We start from the raw sequence: 20,791 nt of genomic DNA, 5'->3' as shown, positions 1-20,791 counted from the left end.
ATTCCAGTTCCAGAGGATGCAGAGGTTGTGGAATTTTCAATGTATCAGTTTCCGAAGGAGGTGGAGGATGATGAAAACATTTTTTCTCATATTGCTCGCATTCCAAATGCGATGCTTCACAAAGTATCATCCACTCACAAAGTGTTGATACGCTACATGAAGACTTTTGATTCAGCTGTGGAGACTGGGATTTTGTTAGAAGTTACTGCCAAAACCCCAAAGAAGAAGAAAGTCATCAAGAAGTATGAAACTGTTCAATCTTCGAAAAAAGGTCAAGAAGAAGAGGTTCAGATAGAGGAGACATCGTCAAAGTCGAAGAAGGAAACAATACCCTCAAAATCAGGGGTATTGAAAAAGATTCGCAAAACCGAAGTGAGCAGTAAGGGGGTTACAATTCGCAATATTCCAGCTCATGTCTCTCCAGGATCTAAGAGGCAACGCGCTCAGGATGTTGCAAAACAAATGCAACAAACCTTGTTGAAGAAGCGAAAGTTGATTATTCGCAATGAGTCTTCAGATGAAGAGGTGGTTCCAGACACTCCACCAGTTTCTACACCGGTAATCGTTTCTCTTCCAGATGTGTCCATTATACATGTTTCGCAAATTTCCACACAACCACTTGAAATAGTCACTACCAAATCAGTTTCTGAGGAGGTACCTATTTTCGATACGGTTGTGAACGTATCTGATATGGGGGCACCTATCACAAGTGTTGAAACCACTCTGCCAATTAGCCTATGAATTACATTACCCATTTCCTTATCACTAGTATCACTTCCATCCTCTACACTTTCTACCTTATCCATTTTTGACCACCCTCTACAAAATCCATTTACAACCCTATTTCCCTCACAATCCCCTGAAACTCCTCAACCTTCGCAATCCATGTCTGATAATGAAACCGAAGGAGGAGCTTTTGGAGGAGTATTTGAAGATATTCATTTTGATTTAGAGGAGGAGGATATACCTGATCATATGCTTATGACAGGAAAGCAATTCAAAATCCTGAATCATAAGTTGAATGCCATTATTCAGTCACAAGCTGATTCTGGCAGAATGTCATCTATCTCAGCAATAGAGGTTGATGTTATGCTCAAGGCTGCTGAGAAAAGAATAATGGATAAGGTTGATCAGACAGACAAAAACAATGAGCTTCGCATTAAAGCTCAAGGAATTTCATTCAATGGAGTCGTTAAAGATTTACAATCTGTAGCAAAAGAACGCCATGTTCTGTTTGTGCAGGATGTAAAGAAGGTTCGGGAGGATGTAAACTTCAAGATTGAATAGTTAAAGACCGAACTTGCGAAGGAGCTTCAAGATATTCATTCTCAACAGATTGAAGTTCAGAAGAGGGTTATTGTAGTTGTCTCAGACATCAACAAAGCTATTGCTGCTCCTATCTTTGATGCGAATCACAAAGAAAATATGGCGAAGTTTGATCAGTTGATTCAAATGGTGACTGAGTTGAAGGCCTTGATTTCGCAATCTTCATCTTCGCTATTCTCACTCCTGAATTCTTGACTCTCAAAGTAAATACTTCGGAACAAGCACTTCAGAAGGCACTGGCTCCGATTGCGAACTTCACCTCTTTACTACCGAAGAGTGCCCCACCTGCTTTCACAGGGGTGCAAGGGGGAGAGAAAAACTCAAGAAAAGAGCATGATGCGAAGACCGTGGGGAAAGTCATATCTACTCAGCTCAAATCTACTCTTCCAATATTCACGATGCCGATTTCCTCAACAACAATAACCACAAGACCAATTGCCAAAGGAATATTGATTGGGGCAAAAGAAGGAAGTTCTAGTATGAAACCTCAAACTGATAGTGTGGGAAAACGAAAAGGAATTTTGTACGAAAAATCGAAGGAGGAGAAGAAAGTTGAAGCAGAGGCTGAGTTGGAAAGAATGAGGCAACTTCAAAGCATTATGAGGCAAAGGGCAAGTGATCCTCCCACAATGGAGATCCTGCGAAGCTATACTCTTATGAAACAATAGAGTCAAAAGTTGTGGGAAGGGAGATGTATGAATTCGAGAAGAAGCCAAAGAGAAGTTACGATATTGCGAATTCGGACAAATGCCAGTTGGATTTTCCGATTAACGAAATGCTTTTCATTACAGCTCAATACAAGATTAGCGAGAAGTTCGATAATGCTGATGACTACATACACATGAAAATCAGATTTCATGTTGTATTGGGGAAGAATCCAGATGAAGTATGGTCTTTAATGAAGATCAAAAAGGTGTTGACGATCAAGAAGGATACGATGTTTGAAGACATGCTTCAGAATTTTCGTTATTTTGTTATTCGAGCTGATAACAAGCAGTTTGATTTCACAATAGATGACTTCCCTCTGATGAATTGCAATGATTTGATTTAAGTGGCTCTCATTTTGAAACATATGGAAGAGAATAAGCTTAAACGATCTGAGACTGAAGTGTTTAGAATCGGGTTCACACATGTCAAGACGTATATCGATAATTACTTCGATTGTTTGGCTTTAACTGATGAGGAACTCACAACTACTTTGGTAAGAGAAGTGAATGTTCCTTGGGACGAAACCTTGACCCAGTCAACATTATCAAAGTATGTTGTTGGGGAAATATGCCTGAAACCTTTCGGCATGGTATTTTCGGGAAGAGATACGAAGGGGAAGCCCAAAAAATTTTTGTTCAAGGTCTTAGAGGTTGAAAGATATACTTCTTCGCAATATACGAACTTTATTGTTCGTATGAACAACTGCAAGAAGAATAATGAAGGAGACAAGAAGGAGCTCAAGAAGGTGATTTCTTGGTATGGAGAAGTGCGAAAGACAATTCATTCAGTTGTTCAAAGGTTTATGGACTTAATAGCTTCGACTGTTTACAAAGGGGGAGATTGTAGAGGTTGAATTGTAAAAGTCGAAATGTTTGTTTGTTTAGTTTCGCATTTGTAGTTATTTTACTAAGTCAGTTTTATGCGAAGCGTATTGTAATAGACTTAGTATATTTTTTGTACACGCAGGTTACCTATAAATAGGGACTGAGGATAGAAGTAGAAAGAACTTTTGCTCTCGAGAATTCTTTCTACTTTAAAGTTTTGTAATCAGTCTTCATCAATATAAGATCTGATTAATATTTAGTCATTTTGTTCTTACTTTTCAATCATTCAATCATAATTGTTTTCTTATTCTCGATAACAATTCTCAACAAAAAGAATGTCTAGGAGAGACTAGTACTTCAGGTATCTACTACATATACTCATATTTTTCATATAACAATTAGGTAATTGATACTTAAATGTTAATCTTATATTTCTAAATGGCTTGCAGATATTTACAAAAAAGTAACCAACTTAGCACAATCAAGTTAGAACTACACTCTCTGAGTTTAGTTTATTAATTATGCTAGGAACATAATGTACTTGTAATATGAAACAATATTTGTTTTGGAACAATGTATGTTTTAATTTAGCTTGTCTAAATATATGTCTTAGTTATTTTAATTTATAAATTATCGACTATTTACTTAAATTGTTTTTCATAACAATCACTTTCATATTCGGAAATGATTAAAATTCTTTTTATGAGACTAGATCTCTTAATAAGTATTGCAAAGTAAATATCAATATTTTATAAATAACAAGTTTTATATGCAAAATACTTTTTACTTAAACTTGTTTTAAATCAAACTCATATTTGACATTGTTATCTTTAGTATATAAACATATTCCAACTTTGATACACACATCAAAACCGCAAAACCTTTTAGGAGAAGGGGTGCTTTCCGCTACCCTAAAACCGAAACCCCCCCCCCCCCCCTTGGGTAGCCACTATGGCCGAAAACCTTGTGAGGCTTTCGTTGGGAGTCAAGACAAACAAAAAAAGAGAAAAATAAATACCAAAATGTGGTGACACCTCACTTATACCCTAAAAACATAAATACAATTAACCATCATATATCCATGCATATGTACTAATGACCAGTATACTTCTAAGCTAATTACCCTCCAAATAACAAGAAAGCAAACCCCCCCCCCCCCATTTAAGGTGTGTTCGGCCACAAACCCGTACACACCCACACTAAAATTAGTTTTCACTCATTTTACTCTCCAAACACTCTCATTCCCTCTCCAAATTTCATGAACCACCTCCAAGGGAAGGCACATCTTCAAGTGGTCCTAGAAAACTTTGGTAAGTTTCTTGTAAAACCAAAATGATTTTATACATTTTTAGGTTAAGATCATCTTGTTTACACTCCATTTTCATGTGCTAGATTCCTTAGAACACTAGCAATTTTCGAGTGTTCTTCAGTTTGTGCAAGGCTAGGCTCGACATCTTCTACATTTTCCTTTCTACAACTCACGAATTACCAAGGTCAGCTTCATGCCCCCATGTTTTCGTGTTTTTCATGCTTTTTTTTTGGGGGGGGGGGGGGATACAAGTTAAGTTTCGTTTACCTTTTGGATATTTGCATGCACCAACTTGTTTATGAAATGATTTATGCATTTGATGACAAAATTTCATGTTTACATACATAAAAACCGTGTTTTACAAACTTGTTATAAGTCAAAATGCGGTTGTCCATTGGACAATTTCATGCACTATGAATACATGATGAACATGGAGCATATTCTTGTATAAAAAAGTTAATATCATGTGTTAACAACATAAAAATTTTGACACATGTGTTTGTTATCCTTTTGTTACATAAAAATCATGATTTACTAGAATAAAAGTATTTCGTGTTACAAGTTTACAAACCGGTAAAAAGTTGTAAAACATAACTACAAAGTTTGTTAGTTTTCTTTTACAAATAATCTTATTAGCAAAATAGTCGTAGTTTTGTCATCACTTTTTTTGGATGCTGTAAAAACTCAAGAAAAACAATATTATGTTTATTACTAGATATAACTATTATTAGTTATTTATATAAAGATTTATAACTAGTATTCGCAAAAGTGATTACGAGACAAATTCTTGACAGAAAAATTCGCGTGTCACAGAACACATGTCATAAAATGTGTAACATGAAAACCATTAAAAACGCGTGTCATAAACTACAAAATGCATGTCATAAAACTCCTATCACGATTTTACACTAGTGAAGACATTTCATTACATACAAAATGAGAATCAAAGTTCGCGTAAATCCGTTAATGCTCTAGTGAGACATATTCACTTTGTCGTACCTACCCAATGTACACTTTAAGTCATGCATTATAACCAGAGTCTCCTAGAGGGAGAGCGCGATAGTTGTATATAGATCTATACGGGATTGACAATCCCACATTTGAGTTGTTCACTACAGCTAGACGGGCCAGTCTAGGGTAACAAATATCTTACCGATTTTGAGGCCTGAAGAACGTTGTACATGCATAACAGTCACATTAGCATGGTTATAATAACTCACATAGGGATTAACAATACTATCTTGGTTTACGAGAAGCTTACACTCCATTGGTTTTATAAATAATAAAACTACAAACATTTTTCAGTACTCTATTGTCACTATTCCGGTCTTAGGGTTAAAGACCACAGTTTTCATATAATCAGAAAATATGGGATTTTCTGGGAACATACATTTACATGATTTAAAGAAACATGCATACATATACTCATAGTCATGGAAATAAACATAAAATTCACTTTTATAGAAAATATTAGATTTTCTGGAAACATACCACACTTTACAAACAAAGCAGATACAAACTATTTTTCATACAAGAATGCTTATGAACTCACCAACATTCATTGTTGACGATTTTCAAAATGACTTGTATTATTAGGTAACCAGTAAGCAGGTACTTAAGACATTAGGAATTTGATTTTTGTTGCATTTTGGAATTGTTACTTTTCAGATAATGTTGTGTAAACTTTGAACAAATACACTATGTAAACAATGTAAGCTTGTATTCTCTATGTATGATGAATGAGTTGTTATGTTTCATTCATATTCAATTGTTATGATACTATACAATGACGTCCTCCGCTCCCGGATGTTTCCGTCGTCCTGGTTCGGGAGTGTCACATATAGGATTCTTAGGGTTTCCCAATTGATGTTCAAATGTTGTATGTTTAGTTAGAGAAAACATAGATCTATAAATTAGGGTTACATGCACACATAGGTTTTTGTTTGTTATGCTTAAATCCGATCACAAATGTCATATCTCTATCATAGTCCAAGTTAATTGGTTTGCCCTTATTATTTAAGAGCGTCTTTTCGAGCTTAATGTTTTTCTCTTTTCCTCTGACTCTCATCGGTGGCACAATAATAATATAGTTGAAAATAATTATAAATGGTATTTTATAATAACTGAATAAAAATAGTAAATAGAAATTCATAATAAGACTTACCATCCTGCTCATACTGACTAGGACCTCTACCGACTAGGGAGGTGGGTCGCCGACTCCATCACCCTCATGTCCACGACCCATAACAATAGTCATGGAGTACAGAAACAAGAGTCATATTAATACCATTACCTGAAAAATTATAAGATATATAGATACAATTTCTATTACAAGTACACGTTACATAAGAATAAGCATTTTTATTTAAACTAAGAATCCAAATAAAGTTTCTATTACAATAATAACATTCTCAATAATAGCATCCTACAAAAAAATACATATTGCATATAAATTCAAATCTACATACATAATTTCATGTTTTCATACATACAAATACACATTATACAACATACAATCCACATTCCATACAAATACACATATACTTTAAATACCATTATCAATAATAACATCCTACTTTATTCGTTCTTTTTCCATTATGAAATTGCAATATACACATTACATAAAATCCACATTTCATACATACATACAATCCATATTGCATACATAACAATACACATTATACACACACACACATACAAATACACATATACACACATATAAATACACTAGACACACATACAATATTCCACATTCATATTTTCATACATACAAATACATATTATAAATACATTCACATACATATACCATGAAAATACACATAGATATATACCAAATATATACAAATATGGCTAATTATATATATAAAACACAAATACAAAAATTTTGAAAATAATCTTGAAATTAACAGAGAAATGAACCTGTGGTGGTCATAAATTAAAATTGGTGATCGGAAATCAACAATCTTCGTCGATGACAACAACAGCCGACCAATGAACAACAACAGTCGGGAAAAAACTGAAAATCAACATTTTTCTACAGTTAATCTCGAATATAAGTTGGAAATAGAGGTTATAAGAGAAAGAGATAGATAAATGATGTAGGTCTATGAAGCTCCAAATTTCGCTGGTAACAACCAAATCATCGCCGGAATCCGGTGGTAACCCATGATTGAGGTGGTCGGTCGGTGGTTGAAGGCAAAGGAAGAAATAAACTGTCGTCGTTGATCGTCGGTGTCATTGAGCTCGAGGAAAGTAAGATCAAAGAAGGAGGCAACAACAATAAAGAAAACTGAGACAGAAAAAGGGTATAAGTTCATCGACCTTTAGCGGTGACTTTTTGTCGCTGTTATTGCGTTTGTACGAAAAGGAGGTTGCATCGATTGGATTAGATACTCGAACTGAATTTTGGTGTTTACTCGAAAGGGTTCACGCGGATTCGGTCCCTAAACCATTACCGGCGACCCTTTAGCGGCGAATCAAGCTTGAGTCACCGTTAAAAGTCTTTGTTGCCACTAAAGGTGTCACCGACAATAACATGATTTCCTGTATTGTTTGTTTTGATTAGTGGCACTACAAGAAATATCGGTATTAGCAGCGACCCTTTTAGCGGTGTCACCGACTATTAGCGGCGACATGTAATTGACACGTTACATGTCACCGCTAATAGTTGGTGTCGCCGCTAAATGTGTCGCCACTAATGATGCTACAGTGTCCATCCGCGTCAAATCAACCATGTCCGTTCGATCCGCTTTTCATCCAACGGTGGGAAATGAGGAAAAAGGGCGTTGTGTTTTCCCTCCAGGGGTGTCGCCGCTCTAATAACCTATTGTCGCCGCTAAAACCCACGTGTCGCCGCTAATACTCGTTGCAGATAACCCCCCCCCCCCCACTGCGTCACTTTTCTTTTCGTTTTGCTTGCTTTCACTCCTCCAACGATCACCGACGATTGCACCTCTGACGACGACCTCGTTTGTGCCACAGGACTCGTCTCCGGCAGCCATTACTGCTGGCCACCAGTGGAGCTCCATTATTACCGGCGACCACACTCATTTCCGGCGACAAAAGTTCGATTTAAGGTCCGATTTCTTCCCTATTTTTTATTCAACTTCTGTTTTGGAGTTTTCTTTACTGGTTTTAAGTGTTTAATTTAATGTTTTTTGAACCCTTGTCGGAAAATTTACTTCTGTCGAATCTGTTGCCGGAAAACTGGATTTCTTACCGGAAAATCTCTAAATTACACTAGCACAGGTTCCTTTTCATGACTTTTGAAATTATATATTTGATTTGTATGTTTTTTTATGTTATTTGTATGGTTATTATTTGGAATTGGAATGAATTGTCGCCAGAATTGTGTTTGTGTGTTATTTGTATGTTTTTGTGTGTTATTTGTATGGTTATTATTTGGAATTAGGTTGCTATAATAGAAAAATAAGTGTGATGCTATAATGAATATGTGTAGGAAAATGATTATATGTATTTGTATGTATAGTGTGTGTATTTATGTATGTAATGTGTGAAAAAGAAAGTGTGTATATTACAAAGAGTAATTTTCAAATCAAATTTAATATTTATGTGGTATTTTAGTTTTAAATAAGTATGATGCTATAATAAATATGTGTAGGACAATGTTTATATGTATTTGTATGTATAGTGTGTGTATTTATGTATGTAATGTGTGAAAAACAAAGTGTGTATATTACAAAAAGTAATTTTCAAATCAAATTTAATATTTATGTGGTATTTTAGTTTTAAAATTATTCATAATCATAAATTGTTTTGTAAAACTATTAAATTAAATTTTATATTATTAATTTAGATATTAAATATAGTTATAAGAAATATAGTTATTCATAATCACAAATTGTTTTGTAACTAACTTTTATTCATATTGTATTTCTATATTGTACATCTTTTAATTTTACGGGCTACAAATGAGGTTTACGTGGGCGATATTCTTTGTTATGATGGCTGATATTATGGGCCTTGGTCACGGAGGTGATGGAGCTGGGTATCCACCATCTCCAGGAGACTTTGGTCGCGGGCAACATGAACAGGATGGTAAGTTTTATTATGATATATTTGTTACCTATTTTAATTAATTTATTATAAGTTATCGTGACTAATATTTTTAATTGTATTTTTTCAGTCGAGCTTCCAAAGGAAAGAAGGGGCTTGTCAAAGAATATAGAGAAGAAAGTGGATAAGGGCAAACAAGGGAAAGACTGTGGATTTGAATTTTGACAAGGAGATCACATATTCCCCTATCGGGAAGCCTGCCAATTGGTTCACACATGAAATTGGGAGATATTTGTGGAACAACGTCCCTTTAAATGTATCTGGTTGGGATAATGTTTCCCCCACGTTAAGGAATGCGACAGTTGTGCATCTAAAGGTAACTTGAATAATATTTTAAGTTTCGTTGTGATTATTATTTAATTAACTAACTTTTTTGTATTTGTAGAATAAGTTTGATTTGGATAAGGTTAACTTGGATCCGGAGTGTGCACAATTGTTGCGGAGCATTGATTCGAGTCTTGCAAAAGTTTACAGATGCCAAAAAAGTAAAGCTCATTCTTATTTTAAGGATATCGGGGGGCCTGCAGATATCCCAATGGAACTAAACAACCCCCTAACGGTATGTCACCAAAAAATTGGGCGAAGGCAGTCGAACATTTTCAATCGCCCGAATTTTTAAGTCATTCGGCGTCAAACAAAGAAGTCTGTTCAAAACAACTAGTTGTAAACAGAGGGGGGTCGAGCTCGTACAGTAATGCATGCTTCAAAGAAGTAAGTTATGATATATTTAAATGTTTATTTAAAGTATAATTAATATTTTTTTTGTTAAATAGGATATCACTCGAATCGAAGTATTTCGTAAGGCTAATTTCAATCGCCAATGGGTGTTTTATAGTCCTGCAGTCGAGCAACAATACGTAAATGGTTAATTTGTACTTTCATATAAGTTTTTATATCATCAAGGGTATTTAAATAATACGTAAGTGGTTAATTTGTATTTTCATATAAGTGTTTATACCGTCAAGGGTATTTAGTAATCTATTTTTATGATGTTTATCATTTTTTGAAAATACATAATGCTTTACTTCAGGAGATCAATCAACAAACTCAAGCTTCTTCTTCAGCAAGCGGTCTAACGCCAAGTGATACAAGAAAATGTTTTGAAAAAATATTGGGTGTTCGACGCGGACATATTAGAGGCATTGGGCGTAAACCCCCTACCGTTGTGTCTATGTACGATCAAGAACAACCGATGACACAAGAACCACCACAATCACAGGTAATTGTTTGTTTAACTTGAAAAGTATAATGCTATAATGCTATAATGATATGTTGGTAGTTTTTGAAAAGTATAATACTATTATGATATATTGGTAATATATTTTGATTTCTTTGTAGATGGAAATGCTGCAAACAATACTGAAGGACCCGATATGTTCTGCGGCATTAGAAGAGTGGTTTCGTTCATTGTCACCACCAAATAATGAACGAAATGATGAGAGTGATGGCGAGGAGTAGGAATTTTAGGATTTTATGAAATGTTTGTTTAGAATAATACTTTAATTAGGTTGTATAGACTAATATTTTTGGTTGTGGATTAATATTTTATCATTGTTATATTGTTTTTGGTTGTGTATGGGTTATAAATATAACTGATTTTATAAAATTGTAGATTTATATTTCATAAAATGGTAACAAAAAAAAAAATTAAAATAGTGTTTTGCAGCGATGCTTTTAGCAGCGACATATAAGTATTAGCAGCGAGATGTAAGTATTAGCGGCGACAAGAAGGGCATTAGCGACGAAATATTAGCAGCGACATGTCGCCGTGTTTTTAGTAGCGACATATAAGTATTAACAGCGACGCGTTTTTAGCAGCGACAAGTAGGTATTAGCGGCGACAAGAAGGCATTAGCGACGACGTATTTGCGGCGACGTGTCGCCGCGTTTTTAGTAGCGACATATAAGTATTAGCAGCGACGCGTTTTTAGCAGCGACAGGTAAGTATTAGCGGCGATAAGAACGGCATTAGCGACGAAGCATTAGCGGCGACGTATCTGTTGTCGCCGTTAATACCAGTATTTCTTGTAGTGTGGACTAATTATGATTGGTTATATACAACTTATTGGTGGTTGCTACTTAAAAAATAAAGATGTAATTATAACGACTTTATTTACGATATCGTTTATTTTAACTGTATGTATATGTTAAAAACAACAGTTCTCTTTTCCTGCAAATGTGGTTTGCGGATTCCAAATATATCTCTTAAAGAAACAAACGGACACTTAAATATTGATGCGGTGGTACAGTCCACTTTTAAAAAAAGTGTTCATTACGTATACATTGGTATGTTATGTGCAAATGCCGATGTGAGTCATTTCACTTCATTGAATGGTCTAGACAAAACCCACAGCCTTCTTTGTCATCACACTCTTCGGCTGGTTGACATTAACAATCTTCTTAAAGCTTTGTATCTTTACGGTTAAAGTTTAGATTTTATGTTTTAATTATAAAATAAGTATAAACCAAAAAGACTGAGGTTATTTTTGTTTGATTGTCATTTAACAACTTCTTAATTTAATAACATATTTAAAAGTTATAAAGTCTTTCTTAGAATATTAGCTTCTTTTTTCCTCAATTGCATGTGTATCTAAGCAATAAAGAAATCAAGAAGAGGTATTTGTTTATATAGTTAGGTTGTTACTTACCAAAAACCAATCGGGTGCTTTGAGCAGCTCACCTACAAAACTAATCAAAACGCAAGTCGTCCTACCTTATAATAATAATAAATAAAAAAAAACCGAACTCTTTTTCATATCATAAATAATCTATAGTAAATTACAAATATAATTCTGTATCATTTTGTTTTGGATTTGGTCTCTTATCTCTCGGCCTTCAAAATCCCCTTTCCTTTGAATATTAACATTACATATCTAGGTGGTTATTAATGTTATAACTTATAAAGTAGGAAAAGTAGGTCACCTATGCACAACACCTGCCATGAGTAGACTCGGACCAAACCAATTTCCCCTATATATTGATTCATAAGATCTCCAAACTCCCAACAACTTCAAGCGCCTATCTTTTATTCCACATCCAAATCCCCTTCCTATTTAAAACTACACCAAAATCCCTGAAAATTAAACCCAAAATGGCACTATATCAAAGTACCAACACAATTGCATCGACAACAATGATCCTAGTGATCATAGTGGCCACCCTCTACGGAGGTGCAACAGCTCAATCATCAGGGTGCACAAGTGTGCTAATTAGCTTGTCCCCATGCCTCAACTACATTTCTGGCAACACATCAACCCCATCATCAGGATGTTGCAGCCAACTTGCGAGTGTAGTCCAATCACAGCCAGAGTGCCTGTGTCAAGTCCTTAATGGTGGTGGCTCATCTTTGGGTCTTAGCATCAACCAAACTCAGGCTCTTGCATTACCTAGTGCATGCAATGTCCAGACACCACCAACCAGTCGATGCAATGGTAAGGAACTGAATTTTTACTTAGAAAGCTTATTATTCATGTTACTCTTAGAATATTATATATACAAATAAAACCTAAAGTTTCGGTAATACGTTATTTTGATACAAATGCTTTATCTAATGACCGATACATTATATCATTGATACAATTCAATGGGAGATGATGCAAAAAGAATCTACCTCCCAGTGAAGAAAAATCGACTATGATTTATAACTTTTTTCATATATAAGTTCACAAATTAGAAATGTCAAATTTATCTACTTATCATTGTTCACTGGACAGCTGCATCTCCAAGTAACTCCCCTTCAGAAACCACACCTTCTTCGGGAACCACACCTTCTTCAGAAACAACACCTTCAGGAAACCCTTCGGGTAAAGGCAGCGAAACAAACACTGTGCCATCAACAGATAATGGTTCATCAGATGCATCTTCAACTAAATTCGCAGCCATTCCTATCGTATTTACACTACTAGTTGCCGCATATGCTATGGTGTTTTAAGTTATTAACTACCATATCCGGAAAGAATATGTTTTGATTTAAGATTTTGCTTATTTTCCTGTGATTCTTATGTGTAAAATTTGGCATGTGATGTGAGCTGATCGTGTGACATGCTATGTACGGATTCTTTTTGGTCGGTTTTGTATTGTTTCCGATAAATATGCTTTTTCTGATTCTCAACAGTCTCCTTGAGGTTTGACAACTTGATGGTACACTTATTTCTTAACAGTCTCCATATACTTCTACGACCTAGAATCTTGACTTAACATGGAACGTGGAAAACCGCTATCCATGACACCGAACACCATAACTGTCTCTCAATATTTCAATTATGCATGTACACCATATCACCATCAGTTGCAGGTTTCTTCCCGTTAATGGAAGAGTCGTTCTTTGTTACTTTAGCAATGTTTGCTCCTTGAGCCAAATCTTGACCTGCCATAGATATTCTTCCCGATAAACATGTTAATTACCATTTGAAGAACCATTTTCTTTGTTGTCAATAATCATGATTGTTTCAACTTTCTTCCACCAAACTAATTAATTTCTTTGCAGTTTTGACCTAGTGGCTTCGTTCTTCTATTCCCCTTCCGTGGTTAATCAAACTATGTGAAATCTCAGTTAATCTATCATTTAACCGACTTCAATTCACACTGTTGACTAATCTAAGAAACATGTTTCCCAAGAAGAAACCATTACACCCATTCTTTGATTAAAAACCACACATAAAAAATAAAATGAATCGCCACCTAATTGAAACTATTTCACTTATGTATTTTGTGGATAGAAGTTTTAGGCTTTAAATAAAATTATTTACGAAGTAAATTCATTTAAAAACTAAAAGTTTATAAATTGGATACTAATAATAAAAGTGAAATTAATGAATTTAATAAATTAAATATGTAGTAGAATTAAGTTTGGGAAATTAGGTTTGATTTGGTTAAATTTACTTCTTGTACTCGTTTAACCTATTTGGAGATTAACTTCGCTAAAAAATTAGTTGACTAAGGTATATATTATAAATACGAATGACTAGTCATTAGTTGATTCCATTTTATGGTGAAAAATGAAAACAAGCAATAGAGAGACTAAATCTTTCTAGTGCCATAAATAAGAACATAAGCACCAACTCTTTCTCTTTATTTTTATAAAAAGGATCTTGAATTGAGAAAGGGATGGGAAATGTGCAAGAAACTAACTAAAATTCTTGTATGAAGGAAGAAACGAAACAGTGAACAGAAATATGAGAAGAGAAGATTACTTGCTTTCAAAGTTAAAACAGAAGAAGAATTTTATTAAAAAAAACGTCACATACTCCTACTTATATACTAAAGAAATAGAAACTTACTCAAACAATAAAACAAAAGACTTTGACTCCTACTATAAAGCAACAAATTAATAAAAGGAGACACTCCAATTTTGCCCTTCGCCCAACCGATTAACCCAATAATCACCCCCTTAATCGGATTGGTCATACCACTCGTTCAAAACACTGGTTCCTCTTCGGTTAGAACCGCTTCTTGTTTTTCTCACTTAGGACACTCGTTGCTATAGTAACCAAACTCATCACATTTTTAACATCTAACGTGTCTTTTATCCTGAATATGTTCATTACCATCTCGGCTTCTCCCGGACCCCAACCTCTTCCCCTGCCACGTCCAAAGTCATCCCGATTTGAACGTCCATTGTCACAACGCTTACAAACATGTGATTTTTCTTCACTAACCAACAACAACCCACCTTGAGTGTCCTCCACTTTCTTGGTTCCTCTTATATACTCCTCGTACTCCTTCAATCTACCAGTCGCTACATCGAATAACATTGAATTCAACTTGAAACATTGCTCTATTGAAGTCGCGATTTCAAGAAACGACTTAGACATCAAATCAAGTAACCTTTTCACCAAATCGACTTCTAGAAGCTCGTAACCAAGACTCCTTACTTTTGACACTAATCCGGATAAGTTTGTCACAAAATCATCGACCGTTTCACCCTCCTTCATACACAAGCTTTCAAGCTCCCTTTTTAAGGTTGCAAGTCGAGCCGTTTTCACCCGATTCACACCCAAGTACCTTGTTTTCAGCCCATCCCACACTTGCTTTGGATCGGTGTAACTCGTCATTTGCAACACCATGTCTTTGGGTATCACTTAAAACAAAAAAGCAAGAGCTTGTTTTGACTTCTTTTGATCAGATGGTTCACCTAACACCTTTGGTTCGACCATCTCCCATGTGTCGTGTGCATCAATAATCGACTTGACTTTGACAACCCAAACCGGATAATTCGTTGGATTCAAAACCGGAACTTGATAGGTCATCAAACCTCCTTCTTTAACCAACGTCATCTTATTATTTTTGACAACCCCGACTTCTTTAATCAAGCTTATTCTGAGAGAACTTTTCTATCGAACAACAAGACAGGGTCACAACCACCTTTACCGTCTTCCGTCACCCGCAAAAACAAACTGAATCAAAGCCACCCGCTTTGATGTTTTCCTGTCTGTTTATTCCGTGACTCTGGTTAGTCTCTCATAAGCCCAATTAAGAGAAACCAGGATTGCTTGTAATCAACCTCGAATCACACCCCTTCAACGAAACCGCTTTGATACCAAGTGTAAGAAACTAATTAACTAAAACAATTTCTTGTATTAAGGAAGAAACGAAACAGTGAACAACATATATGAGAAGAGAAGATTACTTGCTCTCAAAGTTAAAACAAAAGAAGAACTGGAAATTGCATTAAAAGAAAATGTCACATGCTTCTACTTATATACTAAAGAAATAGAAACCTACTCAAACTTCTAAAACAATAAAACAAAAGACTTTGACTCATAATATAAAACTGAAAAACACAAATTAATAAAAGGAAATAATCCAATTTTGCCCTTCACCCAACCAATTAACCAAACATGAGGTTGGAAGCTTGAAGATAATTAGCTAGATGCATATTTAAAGTCAAGTTTAAAATTATAAAATTGTTTCCTAATGAAGCTTGGAATTTGGTCGTTTTTTCACACTTTTCTTCTCCGTTTATCTTATAAGTTTTGAAAAAACTCCATGAATATGAAAATTATGTATTATTTATGCTTAAAATGAATTATTTAACTTAGATTTATGATTAGATGGAATAACTAGAATCGATGTTTCATTCTTAAGCTTGATTCTTAGTTCAATGTGTGTTTAAGGGATTTCTAGCCCTAGAATTGTAAAATGAAATTAAATTCATTGGATTGTTATTCATAAAATCATGTTTTTGACCCATTGTTTGAGTTTGGAGTTAAAAACATGAGATCAGTGGCTTTTATCTAACTAAACAGTGAAGATTATGCTTGCTTTGAACTAACAAGCCTTTAATGATGTTTTTGAACTCAAGTTGTCTGGAATTAAAGACTTAGCATGAAGAGTTCTAGTTAACCTTTTAGATTGAGATTATTCACATTTTAAGATGTCGATTTATGTTAAAGAGATGTTGCTTTAGGGTAAAACATGTTGCTATATCTTATTATATTCTTTCGAGCTTATTGGGGGTATTAATGTAATTTAACAATCTAATTAGTTAAGATTGTTAATACCAGTTAGTTAGTTAGTTAGAGCTGTTAGCGTATTGTAAACATGTATATAAGCATCTTTGTAACCAGTATTGCACTAATGAGAATTACAGTTTCTCTCTCTTCATTTATTCTCATACAAGTTGTTATGGTATCATAGCAATACTCTGTTTCTTAATCCGTTAATGGTGATTTCTTGATTCAGCTGTTTTTCTATTCATCTTGAATTGTCAATTCGTTTTACTTCATCATCGATTGATTCCATGGCTTCTTTGAACCTTATTTTCATAGAATTTAATCTCAATTCCGTGAATATGAATCCTAATCACATAAATTTTACTGATACAAATTCATACAATGATTTGTATTATCTTCATAACTCTGATGGACCTGGTTTAGCGTTAGTTTCTCAGACGCTCATAGGTGACAACTACACTACTTAGAGTAGATCTATACGGAAGACTTTACCAGTCAAGAATAAGCTGAATTTTGTTGAAGGTTTACTTCCGCAACTTGATGAATCCAATAAAAACTTCAGATCTTGGTTCCGGAATAACAATGTTGTTATTTCATGGATTCTCAATTTCATTTCTAAAGAAATTGCTTCAAGTATCATTTATCTTTCTACTGCTGCTGACATGTGGAAGGAATTAAAAGAACGTTTCCAACAATCCAATGGTCCAAGGATTTTTCAACTCAAGCGTGACTTGATGAATTTGACATAAGGATCTGATTCAGTCAGTACTTATTTCACAAAGTTGAAGACTCTTTGGGAAGAACTATCAAACTACAACACTAATTGTGTTTGTGGAAAGTGTATGTGTGGAGGAGCAAAAGAGATTGAACATGCCATGAGTTTCTTGATGGGACTAAATTCAAGCGATGCTCAACTACGAGGTCAAATTCTAATCATGGATCCGATTCCTTCTGTTGACAAAATTTTCATCTTGATTATTCAAGAAGAAAGGCACTGCAATATAGGTAACCTTCAAATTCCTACACTTGCTTTCAATACTCGTGTTTAAAACAACAATCAAAACAATAATTACAACAAAGCCAGATGTAACACCATAAATTTCAAAACAATTTTTCACATTTTTAAAAACATATTTTCATTCATAAACATTATAAAATCTCATCGTTTCACATATCAATCCCAATAACACATCCCAAGATCATAATGTATAAAGCTCCTCGTGTGTGTACTGATCGTGTCGGCGCCTTCTTACGATCCTCACTGGTACCTGAAACACATAACACCAGACACTATAAGCATCAATGCTTAGTGAGTTCCCAAAAATAAAACATGCAACACATATTAGCCAATCGAGGCTATAACTCTGTATGACCCTCTAGTCAAAGTGTCTCAGTGGGACCCTCCAGTCCCATAACTCTGTGGACCCTCTAGTCCTAACTCTGTCGACCATTAGGTCCAAACTCTATAAACTCAAAATCACATATAGCACAGAATCACATAGATAACATATAGAATAAAGTATACTCTGTCACATAACTCTAATTACCACTTTAGGTAAAGTATAGTGAGAAGACTCACCTAGGGTAATGTGGTAAACCTCGAACTCTGAAATACTGCACTAGCCTCTGCCTAATCACATAAATAATTACTCTAATTAATACAAATTCTACAGGCTAGGCCAACCCCTCTCAATAAGCTCTCTAAGAAGGGTAAAAGACCATTCTACCCCTCTAATGGCTCATAAGTCCAAACACTGACTAAACCCTAAAAGTCAACCAAAGTCAACGGTGAAACTTTGACCCGACTCGGCGAGTAAATGTGTGTCCTCTTCGCCCCTGGTCCTCACTCGACTCGCTGATTCAACCCTTCACTGAACGGGTCATCACAGGTCGCGAATCGCAGGGAAACCCGATTCGACTCGTCGAGTCCCTTATGGGCTCGGCGAGTTCCTCCCATGACAACACTCATCTGACTTCTTGAGGCCAGATGTGCTTCTCTAATCTATAGATATGACTTCCCCATGACCAATAACCACGTAAAGGTCGAATCTTGACCCGCATGCAATGTGTACAAGGCTTATCTTGGTGAAATTCCTTCTAACATGGCAACCTAGTCTCCTTTCCTCCATAAACTATCATAAAGCAGAATGGGGAAAGCTCTCTAGACCTTTATGGATCCAGATCTGAAGTCTAACATAGCAAGGGACCATAAACTCCACTTATCAAACCCAAAAAGGGCTATAGAAAACCCTAGATCATGGATCTTAACCCAAAACTGAAAGGGAGTTCAATTTGATACCTCAAACGTGTAGATATGAACTTGAAAACCCTGGATCCACATCTCCCTTGCGATGTGGATGCTGGTGCTCGGCCTTCACCCTGTGACAGGTCAAGCACCTCTCTACGAACCACGCGACATCCCTCTTCATACAGAGCCACCAATACTCCCTCTTCAAGTCCAAATACATCTTAGTGGCCCCGGGATGGATCGAGAACCTCAATCTATGCGCCTCCTCCATCAGAATGGTACGTGCCCCGCCTTTATACGGCACCCAAATCCGACCCTGAAAGGCCACAAGCCCACGGCTATCTTCAACAAACTCAGATATCTTCCGATCACCCGCTCTCTTTTGCGGTTCTCCGGTCTCATGGCCTCTACCTGGGCCTCCCGAATGGTGTCCAACATCGGAGTTATCACTGTCAATCTCAAACAAAAATCTCATAACGTGGCACTCTCCGCCCTGCGACTCAAGGCATCGGCTACCACATTAGCCTTGCCCGGGTGGTACAGGATCTCACACTTATAATCCTTTATCACATCCAGCCATCTCCTCTGGTGCATATTCAGGTTGGGCTGATCCATCAGATACTTCAAGCTCTTGTGATTCGTGTATATGGTACACCGAACCCCATACAAATAGTGATCTTGATGGCGAACACCACAGCCCCCAACACCAGATCGTCAGTGGGATATCTCATCTCATGAGACTTCAACTTCCTCGATGCTTATGCTATCACATGACCTCTCTGCATCAGCACCGCACCCCATCCTAATATCGACACGTCACAATACACCACAAAATCCTCCATTCCTTCCGGAAGGGCTAATACTGGGGCTTCGCACAATCTCTGGCGAAGTGTCTCGAATGAGGCCTGCTGCTATGGGCCCCAACTGAATGCTACGCCCTTCCGGGTCAACCTGGTGAGAGGAACAACAATCTTGGAGAAATCTCTGATAAATCTCCGATAATAGGCGGCCAACCCCAGAATACTCCTGATCTCACAGGGGGATCTCGACACCTCCCAACTCATCACCGCCTCAATCTTGGCCGAATCAACCAATATCCCATTCTAGTTGACGAGGTGTCCTAAGAACTAGACCTCTCGTAACCAGAAATCGCACTTAGAGAATTTGGCGTAAAGCCTCTCCGATCTCAGAACTCCGAGGATCTCCCTCAAATGCTCTTCATGCTGCTCTTTGGATCTCGAATACACCGATATGTCGTCGATGAACACGATCACTGAACGATCCAACATCGGCCTGCACACCTTGTTCATGAGATCCATGAATGCCGCCGGTGCATTGGTGAGCCCGAAAGGCATCACCACAAACTCGTAATGCCCATAACGAGTCTTGAACATTGTCTTCTGGATATCCTCCTCACGCACCCTCATTTGATGATATCCCGACCTCAGATCAATCTTGGAGAACCAAGACGCTCCCTGCAACGGATTGAATAAATCATCGATCCTCGGTAAGGGGTAACTGTTCTTGACCGTCAGCTTGTTCAACTCCCGGTAATCAATGCACATCTGGTGTGAACCATCCTTTTTCATGACAATAAGGATCGGTGCTCCCCACGGCGAGCTACATGGCCATAAAAACCCCTTTCCCAGCAACTCTTGAAGCTGCAAGGATAACTCATGCATCTCTGGAGGCGCAAGGCGATAGGGCGCCTTGGTGATAGGCACTGCCCCCGGAACCAAATCGATACTCCACCTGCCTCTCGGGAGGCATGCCCGGCAACTCCTCGGGGAAAACATCTGGAAACTCACGCACTATTGGGACCTCGTCGACCAACCTCGGTCTCTTT

The 20,791-nt window shown here is 36.5% G+C and overlaps 1 protein-coding gene across 1 annotated transcript; it reads left to right on the top strand.

Moving 5' to 3' along the window:
* Positions 1 to 12,234: 12,234 nt before the first annotated feature.
* LOC145095168 (non-specific lipid transfer protein GPI-anchored 26-like) lies at positions 12,235 to 13,356 on the top strand. Its single transcript, XM_079033096.1, has 2 exons — positions 12,235 to 12,674; positions 12,957 to 13,356. Exons 1-2 carry the CDS (start codon positions 12,335 to 12,337, stop codon positions 13,172 to 13,174), a joined length of 558 nt encoding a protein of 185 aa, XP_078889222.1. The 5' UTR covers positions 12,235 to 12,334; the 3' UTR covers positions 13,175 to 13,356.
* The last annotated feature ends 7,435 nt before the right edge of the window (positions 13,357 to 20,791 follow it).

Source organism: Lactuca serriola, chromosome 1 (genome assembly GCF_051521515.1).
Source record: "Lactuca serriola cultivar US96UC23 chromosome 1, Lser_US96UC23_V15, whole genome shotgun sequence".
In the NCBI taxonomy this organism is placed as follows: Eukaryota; Viridiplantae; Streptophyta; class Magnoliopsida; order Asterales; family Asteraceae; genus Lactuca; species Lactuca serriola.
This window is presented reverse-complemented; position numbering and strand designations above follow the sequence as displayed.